Source organism: Nipponia nippon, unplaced genomic scaffold (assembly GCF_047370975.1).
Source record: "Nipponia nippon isolate SJK-2023a ecotype South Korea unplaced genomic scaffold, ASM4737097v1 scaffold_53, whole genome shotgun sequence".
Classification (NCBI taxonomy): domain Eukaryota; kingdom Metazoa; phylum Chordata; class Aves; order Pelecaniformes; family Threskiornithidae; genus Nipponia; species Nipponia nippon.
Window position 1 is genome coordinate 208381 of NW_028262373.1, and position 15183 is coordinate 223563.

Consider the following 15183-nt stretch of genomic DNA (forward strand, 5'->3'; position numbering starts at 1 on the left):
AAGTCCAGAGAAGGGCCACTAAGATGATTAAGCAACTGGAGTATCTTCCATATGAGGAAAGACTAGGAGAGCTGGGATTGTTTGACCTGGAGAAGAAAGGGCTCAGAGAGGAGTCTTATCAGTATGTATAAATACCTGATGAGAGTAGTAAAGAAAATGGAGCTGGATGTTTCTCAGTGGTTCCCAGCAACAGGACAAGAGGCAATGGGAACAAATTGAAATGCAGGACATTCCTTTTAAACATAAGAATAATCTCTTTTACTCTGAGGACTGTTGAACACTGGAATGGGTTTCTGAGGGAAGTTGTGGAGTGTCTAGCTGTGGAGATATTAAAAACCTGACTGGACATGACCCAGAGCAACCTGCTGTAGTTGATCTTTATTCAAGCAGGGATGTTGGACTCGATGATCTCCAGACATCACTTCCAACCTCATCCTTTCTGTGATTCTGAGAGTGATCAGACACTGGAATAAGGAACCTAGCTAAGTGGTGGGATTTACATCTTTGGAGGTATGCAAACTCACCCGAACAAGTTCCTCATCTAATTGGGCTTGCTTTGAGCAGGGGGTTGGCCTATAGACCTCTTAGAGTACCTTCTAATCTATATTATTCTGTGATTCTATCCTAGATTCTATGATATAGGTGTAGGTTATCCTAAGGACTTCTCAGAATTAGTACTACTAAATAAACTATCTTCAGTGGGAACAAAGAGAAAAAGTTATTGCCAGCTTACGGATCTTAGATCTGGTTAGGCTTCTGAGATTAATTAAGGCTCATATGGGGCTAGGGAGGAGGTTCTGAGACCCACGACTGTCCTTGATTTAATTTTGCCCTGTTGTCAGGCTCTGTCCCCCTGACCACTTGCTTTCCTCATGGGAGGTGGTGCACATTCCTCTGAGCTCTCTCTCTTTCTTCAGGATCCCCCAAATGTCCCAAATTTTAGAGGTGAACACTAGGTAATTTATTATGACCTGTTGAAATCACTTTTACAGAGTAGAAAGGGAGTTAAATAAATAAGAAAAATCCTAGATGAAATTTCTAGGATAAGATGTCTCTCCAGTATATTGTTTTCCTAAGAGCAATTTTGAATTCCTGGTTCCTTAGGCAATAGATGACCGGGTTGACGAGGGGTGTCAGGACAGTGTATACCACAGAAACCAGTTTGTAGGAGCTGAAGGAATCAATAGGTTGAGGCCTGGCATAGATAAACAGGGAGGCTGTATAGAACACCATGACCACTAAAAGGTGAGAGGCACAGGTGGAAAAGGCCTTGTGGCGCCCTTGGGCTGAGGGGATGCCCAAGACAGCAGAGATGATGCACGCATAGGAGGCTATAATCACAATGAGCGGTACAAGAAGGATGAGTAGGGCCAGTAAGAAATCCACAAGCTCAGCTACTGACATGTTGGTGCAGGCTAGCTTCAGTAAGGGGGAGACATCACAAAAGAAGTGGTTGATGATGTTGGGCCCACAGTAGGTCTGACGTGAAATGAAGTAAATCTTCCCTGTGGAAATCAGGAAGCCACTCATCCAGGAGCCAATGGCCAGACGGGTGCAAAGAGTGTGATCCATGATGATTGGGTAATGCAATGGGTTGCAGATGGCTACATAGCGATCGTAGGCCATGACAGCCAAGAGAGTGCACTCACTGCAGGCCAATGCCAGGAAGAAGAATAGCTGAGCCATGCAGCCTGTGAAGGAGATGCCTTGTCTCTTTGTTACCAAGCTCACAAGCACTTTGGGCACTGTGACAGAGATGTACCAGATCTCCAGAAAGGAAAGATTGCCCAGGAAAACATACATGGGCTTGTGAAGCTGGAGATTTGTCCAAACAAGCACAACAATCGTTGCATTTTCTGTCACTGTCAGCACATAAGCCAGGAGGAACATAAAAAAGAGCAGCAGCTTGATTTCCTGTTTACCTTGAAAACTAACCAGAATGAAGTCAATCACATGGGTCAGGTTATCTGAGGGCATGCTGAGAATCATACAGAAACTGCTATAGACCTTACAGGAGAAGCAGATGTAGCAGCAGTTTGAAAATCCACTCAAGCTAGTTTGTATACACAGACCATGACCTGAAAATCGGTGTTTGTAATTAGAGCTGCCTGGATTGAGGAAAAAAAAAAAATAGTTGCAATGAGTGATTCATAATGAAAAAATTCAACCAATCGCAACAACATAGCAACTTCATGAAGTACTATTGAGGCACAAAGGGGATTTTCCAAAGCAGACTGCAGGATTTTTCTAGGACCATTTTTATAAGTACAATTAGGATCACGCTCACACAACTGCGAGTTACATTTCTGATCCAGACCTCAAGCATCTCATGATACTAACACAGCATGATCTGAAACATGCTAGGTACATGAAAGGGTGCAATGTTTAGGATATTTTTTTTCCCATACTCTATTTGTGTACATAAGTTTTTCACCCAGCCTCCATATTTCTCCTCATCCAGAACTCAACCAGCTACTGTTATAGCACTATTCTGGGCACTGATCTTTAGTGCCTCTGAACTATTAGGGACACAATTAATTAAGCAATCTCACTAAATCTTAAGGTTAGTCATCCTTGTGTAAGTTAGCATCTTCACAGAGTGATTAATGTGTTTCCTGTAAATGCCTGTGATATCATTTCTAGATGTACTTCCATCTCTCCTATTGTTAGTCTTTGAGACAGGTGTCTGTCTCTGCTTAAATATGGTAGGTGGATCTCCTTGTGAATAATCTGATTATGTAGTGAATACAAAAGTTAATGGAAATACACAAACACTGTTAAGAAGTGGCAATATCTCATAAAGCACAATAAAATGAATGAATCCACCTTCTCGAACTGTTGGTCTTTCTCCTTTGACTAAAAGAAGACATTCAGATATGAAGTTAACCTGTTTTATGTAAACAGTGTGGAATTAATCACACTGTGGGTGTCTAAATTGTATATTAGTGATTCAGGTACCTAATCATAAGCATATTTTGAGATGCTGTAGATATCCTGGCCTTCCAGCTCTCAGTCTAGAAGATGATGAGATTTCCATAGGTTCTGTGTCACATCTGGCAGAAATTTGTGAAACACTAGCACATCTCAAATGCTTTCCTATGGCTGTGTTTAGGCTCTTGAATCCTGCCTTCAGTGTTTGTGGACACATGTAATGTCTTTAGCATGCTGTAGTTGTTTGGGTCATTCATACAGAGCAAAAAAATTAGGACACAGAAACTACAGGACATTCAGAACGTTCTGGAGTGACACCTGCCAGCTGGAGAACAAAGGGCCTCTTAAAACATCACTGAGAGCCTATGCATGGACCAGCAAATCAAATCCCTAATTAATACAATCTGTGGCTCTTAACAGTGATTCATCTGGCGTTATATAGTGTTCCAGTTAGGGATGGGTTAAATACTTCTGGACACTGTTATCTATATGGCTTACACTTCCACTTTATTATATATAATTATATGACTATAATCAGAGTTTAGGCAGGTAGCATTGCATATGTTACTCCACTTCAGGCACTCATAGTGATATTCAGGCACCTATACAGACAGATAATGCAATTTTAGCTGCCAGCGATATCTTAGGCACTCACTTGGAGTTGGCAGATATAACACGGGACCAGCAGATGATCTGAGTCCTTCCAGAGCAGGGCTGAAGGCCATGCAGAGTACCACAGAAGGTCAAAAATAGCACTAGAGATGCCTGTGTTTAAGTACCTGAATTCTTCTTCTGTTGCTAGGTATGATTAAGAAGTGAGCTAGCAGGGATTGTCTAAAAATACGTTCTTGTTGCTGTGAGGGATGATGGAGATTATGCCACCCAGCTTTCAGCTCTTGCTTCTGAAGGATGTAGAAACTTACGGGTATCAGAAACTTATAGGCATCAGAAGCTTATAGGCATTGTGCAGATGTCTTGGATAACCTGCAAAAGGCATTTATTTTAGTAACTGTATTAAGCCACTAAGATTAGCTACGATGAATCTGACCTATCTTCTTGATGGTTTAAGCGAGGTGACAGAAATCCCATGGTTAGACACAACCAACATAAATGCACAAACTCACTGTTTCACATGCAGATAGCTTGTTAAATCTTACATGCATCTATTACGCTGAATTTGTACTAAACTGTGAGGTTAATCCCTTTCACAAATGCACTATGAGAACACACACACACACGCGTGCACACACACATTTAGCTATCCATTCATCTGTGCTTATACCAACATAACAACACTGTCTAGCTGATAATAATCTTTCTTTCTATATATGTATTACATATATGTTTCTAATATCAGATTTGGGCAGACAGAAAAGGATATGCTGTACTAACAGAGTGTAGATTGAACATACCTACATTATTTCCATGGTGGGAAGACTGTTTTTTCCCATGACTTCTTAACTGTCCACTTTAATATTCTACTGTTCCTCCGTATCTCTATCTGTCTACCTATATGCATAGCTGTGAAGAGGAATAAAAGTAAAAGTATTTCATACCTTATATTTGAATATAGATATGTGTATGTGTAGGTTTGTATGTTCAAGAATTAAATATTTGTGTGCAATATTTCTTAAACAATGTCTTTTTTTTTTTTTTTTTTTTACTTCTCAATTAAAGACACTTTAAGGAAATGTGATTATCAAAAACTGACAAACAATTCTCATCAGATTAGTTCAACTTGGGATCAGAAGGTCTGATTCCATCCCTTAATTAGACAAAATTAAATGTACCATGAACCTCTACACAGGAGAAACTGTCAGAGATTTGATAACAGCCTGCTCTATTGTAAGTCACAGGCAGGAAAAATCTCATGTGAGGTCAATTTCAAGACGGATAAACTTTGCTCATAAGAGGAGTCTTACCAATCCAAATATTAAATACAGGTTTTAATCAATGAATTCTGCAGAAGATTTCCTCTCTATGGCGTGAAGGACCTGAAGCAGACTTTAAAATACTTCAGATGAGTTGTATTCAAAGAGTGGTTGACAACAGAGACATTGACAAGAGAGATAGATAAACTATAGAAAGGGACTGTGCTGTTGGTATTGATGTAGATGCATACACTTAGGGGAAATTAATCTTATACTACCCAACTCTGAGGAAGAAGGAAGAAAGGAAATAACGGGAATGATAAAAAAGTGAAAAATTAAAAAGTGGGAAGGCAGGAAGGAGGGAAGGAAGGAAGAAAGGAAGGAAGGACAGAGAGTGAGAAAAACTATTTCTATAATAAATGTGCATTAACATAAATGCTAAAACACAAAACACTACTTACTTGAGAGAAAAGGATGAAGATGAACATACGAGCCTATTTTTTTTTCTTGATGCTTGTTCTAAATAGCTGATGAAAAGAAATATCGTGGGAAAAATGTCTTTTAAAACATGAAAATGGAAATTTGCAGGAAAAAAAATGAAGTTTCATATAAAAAAAAATTGAAATAGTTTTCTATGGAAGTTAGAGATCAAGAATTAGACAAGGCTAGGAAAGCATTGTTTCCTCTCCAGTTGCATGGGTAAAATGAATCTCTCTCTCTTTAGGGACCAAGGTGAGTTGCATATGTTGAGTTGCTCCTCATTCTCCAACATGAGAGGTAAAAAACCCATTCCTCCTGTGGTCAGTGACACTGCTCTCATTTTTTTCAACTAGACCAAAGCTGCAGTACAAGAACCTTTACTTTGAGAAATGATAAGCAAATCAGATCTACACAGAATCTATGCCAAGGGAAAACACTAGTTTATACTTAAGATAGGCAGGATTTGTCTCCTGTATTTATATATTTACATGACCTAGTAATCTAGAATTTCCTTTATCTGTTTTCTTTTGAATGGGTGCATTACAGTGGGATTGAATACTTCTTAGAATCCATGGTCTATATTTAGTGACTCTCCCTTGACTAGAAAGAAAACTACCATGATTAGCCTGGTATATACTAAAGGAGCAAGCGAGCTGTCTGAACACAGGCATAAAGTAGTATTTTGTATGCCTTAGGGTATTTGACACTTCTGTACAAGACATGTTAAAATATATTCTTCTGTAGCGGGAGCAGGAAGCCAGGTGTAATGCTCTGGGACACCTAAAATGTCAATACCTAATGGCATAAAGGCACATGAATCCTATCCTTACCTTCTATAGACTCATAGAACAATTTATGCTGGATGGGACCTCAGGAGATCTGAAGTACAACCTCCTGCTCAAAGCAGGTGCAGTCTAATGAATGCTAAGTTCAGGGGGATAAACACTTCCCTTGATTTACTGGCTATGGTGCTGCGTATACAGCCCAGAATACAGTTGAGCTGCTTTGCTGCTAGGGCACTGTAACAACTGATGTTCAGCTTGCTGCCTACCTGGACTCCCAGATTCTCTTCTGCAGAGCTTCTACCTAGCCAGTCAGTCCCCTGCTTGTGTCATTGCCAGGGTTATTCCTTGCCACATGCAGGAATTTGCACTTTTTTTGCATCTTTGTTGAATTTCCTGCAGTTCCTATTGGCCAATTCTTCCAGCCAGTCTATGCCCTTGAGTGTCATTCCCCTCCCCCTCCCCCAATTTGCTGTCATCTGTAAACCTGGTGGATAAGTGCTCCTTCACTTCCTCCTGCAGTATTTCATGGTAGAGTAGACTCATTGATCGCTCTAGGTAGAGTATGACCCATTGACCAGTACTCTCTGAGCCTTATAATCCAACCAGCCTTTTTACCCATCTGCTTATCCATCCATCCAGACTGTAAAGTCGTAACTTGGCTACAATATGATGGAAGACAGTGTTGAAAGTCTTGCTAAAGTTCATGTAAATGGCACCTGCTGCTCCTCCTTCATCCACAAATCCAGTGATTTCATGACAGATATAGGTTGGCCAGGAATGATTTACTTTTGGTAAAACTGTGCTGACTGCTCCCTGTCACCTTCTTCTTCATGTGACCAAAAGTGTATTCCAAGAATTACTCCATGATTTTCCCAGGAACAGAAATGCAGATGTTGAATTGTCTGTAGTTTCTTGGATTGTCCTTTGAAAATGTTCACATTACACCCAAAATGTATTGCAGCAAAGGAAGTGACTCTATTTTTTGTTCATCTCATCTGGTTGCCACAGTTGCACTTGCTTGCTCTAGAACTTGAAAGTTTATTCTGCAGTAAGTCTGTGTATACAAAGGTAATTTTAAACAGGTCCAGACAGAGATGTCTGTATTATAAGTACCCACACCGAGACAGATGAGCCCAAACTGATGGGTCTTTCCTGACTTGCTGCCCATTTTACTCAGACTTTTCTCAGACTTCAGGGTAATGGAGATAACATATGTGTATGAGGTAAATATCACTGCCATGCTGATGGACAAAATTAAATTGCCTTTAAAGGGTAGGAATCATAACAGCTGGGACATGACAAAAGAAGTGGTTCATTTAGCTGCCCATACAGAACTGCAGTCTGTAGAATGCTGTTGGCATAGCTACAGGTGTAGGATGCCAATGCAAGCTGATGGTATCCTTTTTTGACATCTTGGTGAGGTAGAACGGTGGGTTACCAATGTCCATGAAGCAGTCATAAGCTGTGAGCACTATGAGGAAGTACTCTCTGGTGACAAAGAGAGGAAACAAGATCAGATGGGCCAACCAACCGCCACAGGAAAGGGCCTGCCTCTCAGTAAAGAAGCAGTCCAAGGACTGACAATGGCAGAGGGGTGGCAGAGGTCCCAGACGGAGAGGTTCTTGAGGAAGTAATACATGGTTGTTTGGTAACAGATGAGTGTTTATATGAATGATAACAGTCATGGCATTCTTTCCCAAAAGCGTGGTGACATACAGCAGTAGGAAGACCGTGAAAGAAAGATCTGCAGTTATAGCTGATTTTGAATCCCATCAGTGTGGACTCAGTCACCATGCAGCAATTTTCCATGGCAGGTGCCTGATGAAGAACTAAAGTTAACAGAATAAAGTTGAGTTCATGTTAGAGTTACTTCTGCTTTCTACCTCAAATGAGAGGTAAAAACAGCCAAGTATTTATTCATGTAAGTGTATGCATATAAATTCATACATATACGTAATACACATATATGTACACATAATGTATGTACCTGTGCATATATATCATGATATGTAAACATAATACATTACTCTCCTGTTTCCATATTATTGCCACAAGCTATATTTATCTGTAGAATTAATAAAAGACAAGAAATAAACAATAAAACCCAAGGAACAAATTTAACTTTTCCCCTTCCACTTTTTCCCTTTCCTTTTTGAAGTGGGATTTTGTGAAAGTGGAAAAGATCATAGTAAATTAATAACCAAGGGGAAATTCAGTATAGTTTCTAATCTCTTTTTATTTCCAAAGAAGTTTTAGTTTTGAAAAATTCAATATTGCAGTAAAAATTATTCTAACTCCCTTTGAACTCAGACATACCAATGAAGCCAGTTTTTCATTTAGCTCAACCATTCTTGTGATTAAAAGAAAGCAGATTATCCTTCTTTATTTTATCCAGGCATCACTGAGGATTTGGCTTCTATTATGTTCTAATTTATGGACTCATATTATATTCCTAAGCTCATATTTATGTTCATATTCATGATCACCTTAATCTAAGAAAAAACAAATTAACTGAGTTCATATAAGGAGAAACAGTGGATTTTTTTCTTTGTTCTAAGTAGAAGTATATATAGTAAATATTGCTTACTGTATATTTTGCATTAACATTCATATCTGAGGCAACTGTTTAGCTTCCCTGTATGGCTGTTGGAGGGAAACAGGCAATTCCAGAGAACAGTCATCTAACTACCTAATTTATTAGAAGAGCAGTGATGTTAAGAAGTGTTAAATTTATTGTAGAAGTACTGCACGACTGCTTCAGATGAACTAATCTCATAGTATCTAGACATAAACAGATAATACCAATTTGAATTCTGTGTTTCTTTTAGAATTAAATTTCCTTTGCCTACCTTCAGTTACTTAAAAGGGGCCAATAAATGTGGCAAAATGCAAATGTGCAACACCATTTTATGACTGTATGGTAGTCTGTCTGACTCCTGCTGCTGTTCAAGAAGGCTAGAGGTCTCCTTTAGTCCCTGTATCATAGCTGCTAGCCTGTTAAATTTTCTTGGGTTTGCTTCTTCCTAGAAATATATTTCAGAGGGGAAAATGAATAAGTCATTAAGTAAGTATAAAAATCCGTTTTTTCAGTGGTTCATGTGGAGAATATCAATATGATTCCTATTGCAAATCCAGGAGACCGTTACCCCATAAATTTCAGCAATCTATTTTTGGCTTAGTTTAATCCCCCCAAAATGTTTAATGCTTAGATTTTATTTGCTTAGGAATACTGGTGAAACTTGATTTGGTGGAAGATTCATAAGCAAGGGGTGAGGTCGTTTGTACCAAACAGTCATAAACCCTTAAAATCAGTACAGCATTTAGGGCTACTTCCTATTGTGTCACCTCCAAAAGAACAATCAAAGAAAGAATAGTTTTTTTTGAAAAGTACTTGTGGTGTTCAGCAATTACATTCTCTTACCTAGGTTTATAATTATGCTTTGTTTATGAACATAATCTCACTTTATGTACAGTGGTAACTGACAGACACTTCCAGGATGTGATTCACCTTTCTGGTAACAGAAACAGTTTTTGGAAATTCCTTTCTCTTTCAGTTACGTATTTGTCATCTTTGCTACTTTTTCTCTCCTCACCAGGATCACACAGCATAAAGTGATGCTAAAGAAAGAGGAGAAGGAGAACTGCACAATATCTTGTTGACATAAGTTTCACTGCAGGAGAGCTTTAGGAGTGGTAGAAGCTCAGAAAAGTAGTGATCAATCTCATTGGACCCACAGAAGTTCAGCAGAAAGATTAAACTGGTGTGTACTGCAGTGTTTAAACTGCCACAAAGGTAGGAAACCAGAACCAGCAGGTAACACCCTCTGAGACGTGGTAGTCTGGTAAAGCAGAGGACTGCAGATGGCAGTGAAGCAGTCATAAGACATTGTCACAAGAAAGCATTCAGTAGAAACAGAGAGTCCTCCAAAGAAAAAACAAGTTTCATAGCCATTATAGGAAATGCCTTTGTGTTCTGACCAGGACTTTGGGGCCAACGCTGCTGGCATAACAGACATCTATGAAGGCAATATTACCAAAGTACATAGGTGCAGTGTGGAGTTTTGGATTGCTGATGGTGATTGTGATCAGTCCCATATTCCCCACCACAGCTGCAGTATAGATTACCAAAATAAACAAGAAAATGAGAACTTGCACACAGGGGGGTCCAACGTTGTCTGGGGAAGTGTGGTTCTCCCCAGGGAGCAGGTGTATAGCTGAAAATATGGAGAAGTGAAAGTGATACAGGCTGAAGGTGACATGCACAACTGTTGTAATTCCAACATGAGCTAGGGTGCAGAAGCAAAAATAGATATGGAAAGCTGAGTTGATGACCCTCTTCAGATCTAGCCCTGTACATCTGTATTTCTTGGAAAGGAGGACTTCTAGAAATGCTTGCCTAGAGAAACCTTGGGTCAGCAAGGCCCCCTACTACCTTTAAACCAAAGAGGAAAAAGAATTCCTTAGATGTGGCCTATCTTCCTCTCAAGAAGAGGGTACAGCAATATCTGCTTCTCTTTCAATCAAAGCATACTGGATTTTTTTGAGCAGAATGCACTGTTAGCTTCCATTTACCTCCCTTCACATCAAAGAAAGGATTGCCTATGCCCAACCATTTTAGCTATCATCTTGACCACCTAAAAAAAGAAACAAACACCTTCAGAACATGTTGGGGTTGAACTGGATCATCTCCAGAGACCCCTTCCAACTTCAATTTAAAGAGAGACATTGGAGACATGGAAAAATAATTTGTAGAACCCCACTTAAAAACATCCACTTTCCCTCCTTAAATATCTGGGGGAAGCAGTGTGCTAGATTCTTTACTAATGCAAGATGATTTTTGCTGCTAAAAATGGACATCGCAATTCCCTTTGTCCCCTTGGACAGGGCAAGAGCCTTCACACTATCACTATAGGAAAGAAATTACAGTAAAACTGGTACAAAGAGAGCCTGGGGAAAAGTTGCTCTTGCCAGGAATGCAGGTGTCTAAGAACAGGTTAAAAACATTATCAGCCCAAGCAAGACATGGCAGTGGACTTAAAGTAGATGTTTGGAAGAGTCAAATTATCTTGTAGTGCAATTTTCTCTTTGATTCTACGTTTAGACAGACAGACCAACAGAGAGAAAGACAGCTATCCAGTTAGAGAAATGGATGAACTGTGTTTGGGTGTGAGTGTGTGAGAGAGATGTGGAGAGATTAATTTTAAACATAGGAAGATAGTCCAAGATAATATTGTTACTGCAGTAAAAGCTGATCTAAGGTGTCCTTGAAGTGGAGGTTGCACATTAAGTAGCAGAGTATAAATAATTTGAGCTTCCAGAATGAGTGAATATGAATTTCCTAAAAGTTCCTTTGAGAACACAATCCCTGATTCAATGCAGCTCAAGAATCTGCTGAATAATTACCTTAGAAGTTGAATCAAGGCAGTGCTACAGAGCCATGAATGTTCTGGGGTGGAGCATGGGGACATGGAGACATGGAGACTTTAGAGCTGATGTCAGAAAGTTCTTTTCAACAGATTGATCTGCCTTCTTCACAGGAGATGAGCAGCTACAGTACTGAGCATGAATTTTCTGATCTTTTGTAGAAGCCATTGTAGAATCAAATGAATGACCCTCAATGAGTGCCCATTTGTTATTTTAGATAACAAAGCAAGACCTCAGTCTCATCTGAGGATGTTCACATTGCAAACCACTCAGACTCGTAAACCCCCCTGCTAACCCCATGTCAATACATATCCCGGACACAAGCCAAGTGAACCAAATAATTGTTCAGTCCCTGTGCTCCCACCTACAGAGTTTTTCTTTCCCTTCCACTCTTTCCTTGTCTTCTCTTCTGTTCCTTAGAGTCTGATTTCTCAGTACTCTGTCTGTCCTGTTACTGGGTTGTTTCTTTTTGTGTATTGATTTGCTTGCTTGGTGAAGGGAGCACTTCCACTTAAAAATAAATAAACCAAACCAAATAAATATAGAAACAGCATTCCAGGAAATGTTTCCCAGGGATACAATTTTCAGGAATGTCTTGGAGAATTCTGTGTCTGCTTTTAACTGAAAACGATTCCCTTAAGTGCCCAGCTGTTAAAGACCCTACTAAGACAATAATAATGAAAGATAAAAGTAATTAATAAATAGTAAGCAGAGACAGCACCCCATTACTCCAGCATACACCAGAGAAAGTTAGAACTGTGCAGAATCCATGAAAAACGCCTTAAGCAGTTGACTCCAGAGGCTTGTCATCCATCCCTTCACCGGGCACACCTCTGTGAGAGGAAGGAAAAGGTAAGATCTGGACACTGGGAGACTAGGCGAAGACAGGATTCTTGCAGAGCAAGTAGTGGAAGAAAGAGAGGCGTTGCCTAAGGACGCCTTCTCTTTCTTTGGAAACAGAAAATAATTTTCTGTCCATATAACTGTCACTGCTGGCTACTTGAAAAGCTCTAGTGCCTACACCTTTCCTCCCATAGCAAGAAGTGTTATTTCTACTGCCTCTGCTTGCAACTAAGAAGCAAGAATTCCTTGGAGAAACTGACAAGTTGCCTCTGGAAGAGCAAACAGACTTTCCTTAAAGGTGTTCTCTCAGGGAAGTACCTTCACAGGGAACACGTGATCATAGTGTCTGCAAAGACTTGCATGGAAATGCAGGAAATTAAGGATGAGATTAGGCTGGAGGACTGAGATCATATCAAAGCTTCAGTCATTCCTGCAGGAATGTAGGCTCTGCCTAGCACATCTAAATTTGACTGGGGTGGAAGCCATAAGCAGCCTCATGTGACATCCAGAAGGTTATCACAGGTTAAATCCTTCACAAGAACATCATTATCTCCTGAGCACTGCATATGCACAGACATCCTAGCTGTGGATGGAGAATTAGGGGTTAGCAGGTGGGGGAGGGAATTACATTGACCTAACTGACTTAAAGAGACATTTGACAGTAAGGCACCTAACTTAACCTAACTAACAAATCTGAGGATGGGACTTGTTCCAGTTACCTAGGCGTAGGTTCTCAGTGATCTTTCAAGTACCTTGGATGTCCTAGGAGATCTCCATCTGTCACTGCAGAAAGGTACAGGTCTCCTATCTGTCCTGTTTCACATCCAGCAATGCTATCTTGATGTCCCACGTTCCCTAAGGCATGCCAAAGTGAACGTGGCATCTATGTGTGGAAGATGTTCTGAGCACCTAACCTGTCAGATCTAGTCCATATGGTCAGTTTCATTCTGGGAGAAATTTACCAGCCTATAAACATTACCTTCACGGTGAGCTGAATATTTACCTTTACTTCATTGAGATAAATTGGATCTCTATTATTTGAAATGGCTCTCTTGATGTTTATATAACATGTAGATAACTACATTTCTTTTTCTTAATTCAGTTGTCTTAATTTTACACCATCTTACTCTCCATCTTTTTAAATGTTAGTTTTCTAGTCTAAGCTCATAATTGACCTTCTTTTAATTGGCAATGAAAAGGGCAATCATCAAAGGGCTTGAGAATCTGTCCCCTGAGGAAAGACTGAAGGAATTAGATCTTTTCTCCCTGGAGAAGAGAAAGCTCAGGGAGGACTTCACCACAGTATTTAAAAGGTGACAAAGAGGATGAATGCTCTCTCTTCACAAGGAGTTACATGGGGAAGACAAGAGGCAACGGACAGAAGTTGCACTGGAAGAGGTTTTATCTTGACATAAGAAAGAAATTTTTTACAGTAAGAACAATCATTCACTGGAAGAACCTCCCCAGGGATGTGGTAGAGCCCCCCTTGCTGGAAGTTTTCAAGATTGTCCTGGTTTCAGCTGGGATAGAGTTAATTTTCTTCCTAGTAGCTGGTAGAGTGCTGTGTTTTGGATTTAGGATGAGAATAATGTTGATAACACACTGATGTTTCAGTTGTTGCTAAGCAGTGCTTACACTGGTCAAGGCTTTTTCAGCTTCCCATGCTCTGCCAGGTGCACAAGAAGCTGTGAGGAAGCACAGGCAGGACAGCTGACCCAGACTGGCCAAAGGGCTATTCCATACCATATGACGTCATGCTCAGTACATAAACTGGGGGTAGTTGGCCGGGGAGCAGTGATTGCTGCTTGGGGCATTGGTCGGCAGGCGGTGAGCAATTGTATGGTGCATCACTTGCTTTGTATATTATTATTGTATATTATTATTATTGTATATTACTACTACTACTACTACTACTACTACTACTACTACAACTACTATTACTACTATGCTATTTTATTTTACTTCAGTTATTAAACTGTTCTTATCTCAACCCATGAGTTTGCTCACTTTTACCCTTCCAATTCTCTCCTCCATCCCACCATGGGGTGGGGAGTGTGTTAGCGGCTGAGTGGTGCTTAGTTGCTGGCTGGAGTTAAACCATGACAAAAATGCAATTGGACAGGGTGCTAGATAATCTCATCTAGGCTCCCTTTCCCATGAAAGGTTGGAGCAGATCTTCCGAGGTCCCTTCCAACTTGGGCTATTATATCATTCTAAAAGTAGCTTCACAGGAGAATTCAACCCATCAGAAAAGCTGACTGTTTAAATTGTATGCTATGTATGTATTGCTGGACATGCATATGTCTTTCCTTTAACTATTAGTGAAAGCTGTACAGTTACATTAGAGAATGTATATAACTTTTTCATGTATTAAAAAAAAAGAAAAAAGAAAGTGAATCATACACTTCTACTTTAACCATTTTTAATAAGTCCTTGAATTTAAAGAGGCTGAAGTCTCCCCTCACTGTTTTGACTGAACTTGGAGCTTTGATGTGGTTTTATTCTTTTAGAATCATAGAATCATAGAATCGTTAAGGTTGGAAAAGACCCTTAAGATCATCGAGTCCAACCGTTAACCTATCACTGCCACGTCCATCACTATACCATGTCCTCGAGCATCACGTCTATCTGTCCTTTAAATACCTCCAGGGATGGAGACTCAACCACTTCCCTGGGCAGCCTGTTCCAATGCTTGACCACCCTTCCGTTGAAGAAGTTTTTCCTAATATCCAACCTAAACTTCCCCTGGCGCAGCTTGAGGCCGTTTCCCCTGGTCCTATCATTTGTTACTAGGGAGAAGAGACCGACCCCCACCTCGCTACAACCTCCTCTCAGGTAGTTGTAGAGAG

The 15183-nt window shown here is 40.1% G+C and overlaps 1 protein-coding gene across 1 annotated transcript; it reads right to left on the reverse strand.

Moving 5' to 3' along the window:
* Positions 1-1038: 1038 nt before the first annotated feature.
* On the reverse strand, positions 1039-1977 carry LOC104018593 (olfactory receptor 6B1). The gene has a single exon (XM_009471747.1). The coding sequence runs from the start codon at positions 1975-1977 to the stop codon at positions 1039-1041; it is 939 nt and encodes a 312-aa protein (XP_009470022.1).
* Positions 1978-15183: the final 13206 nt, after the last annotated feature.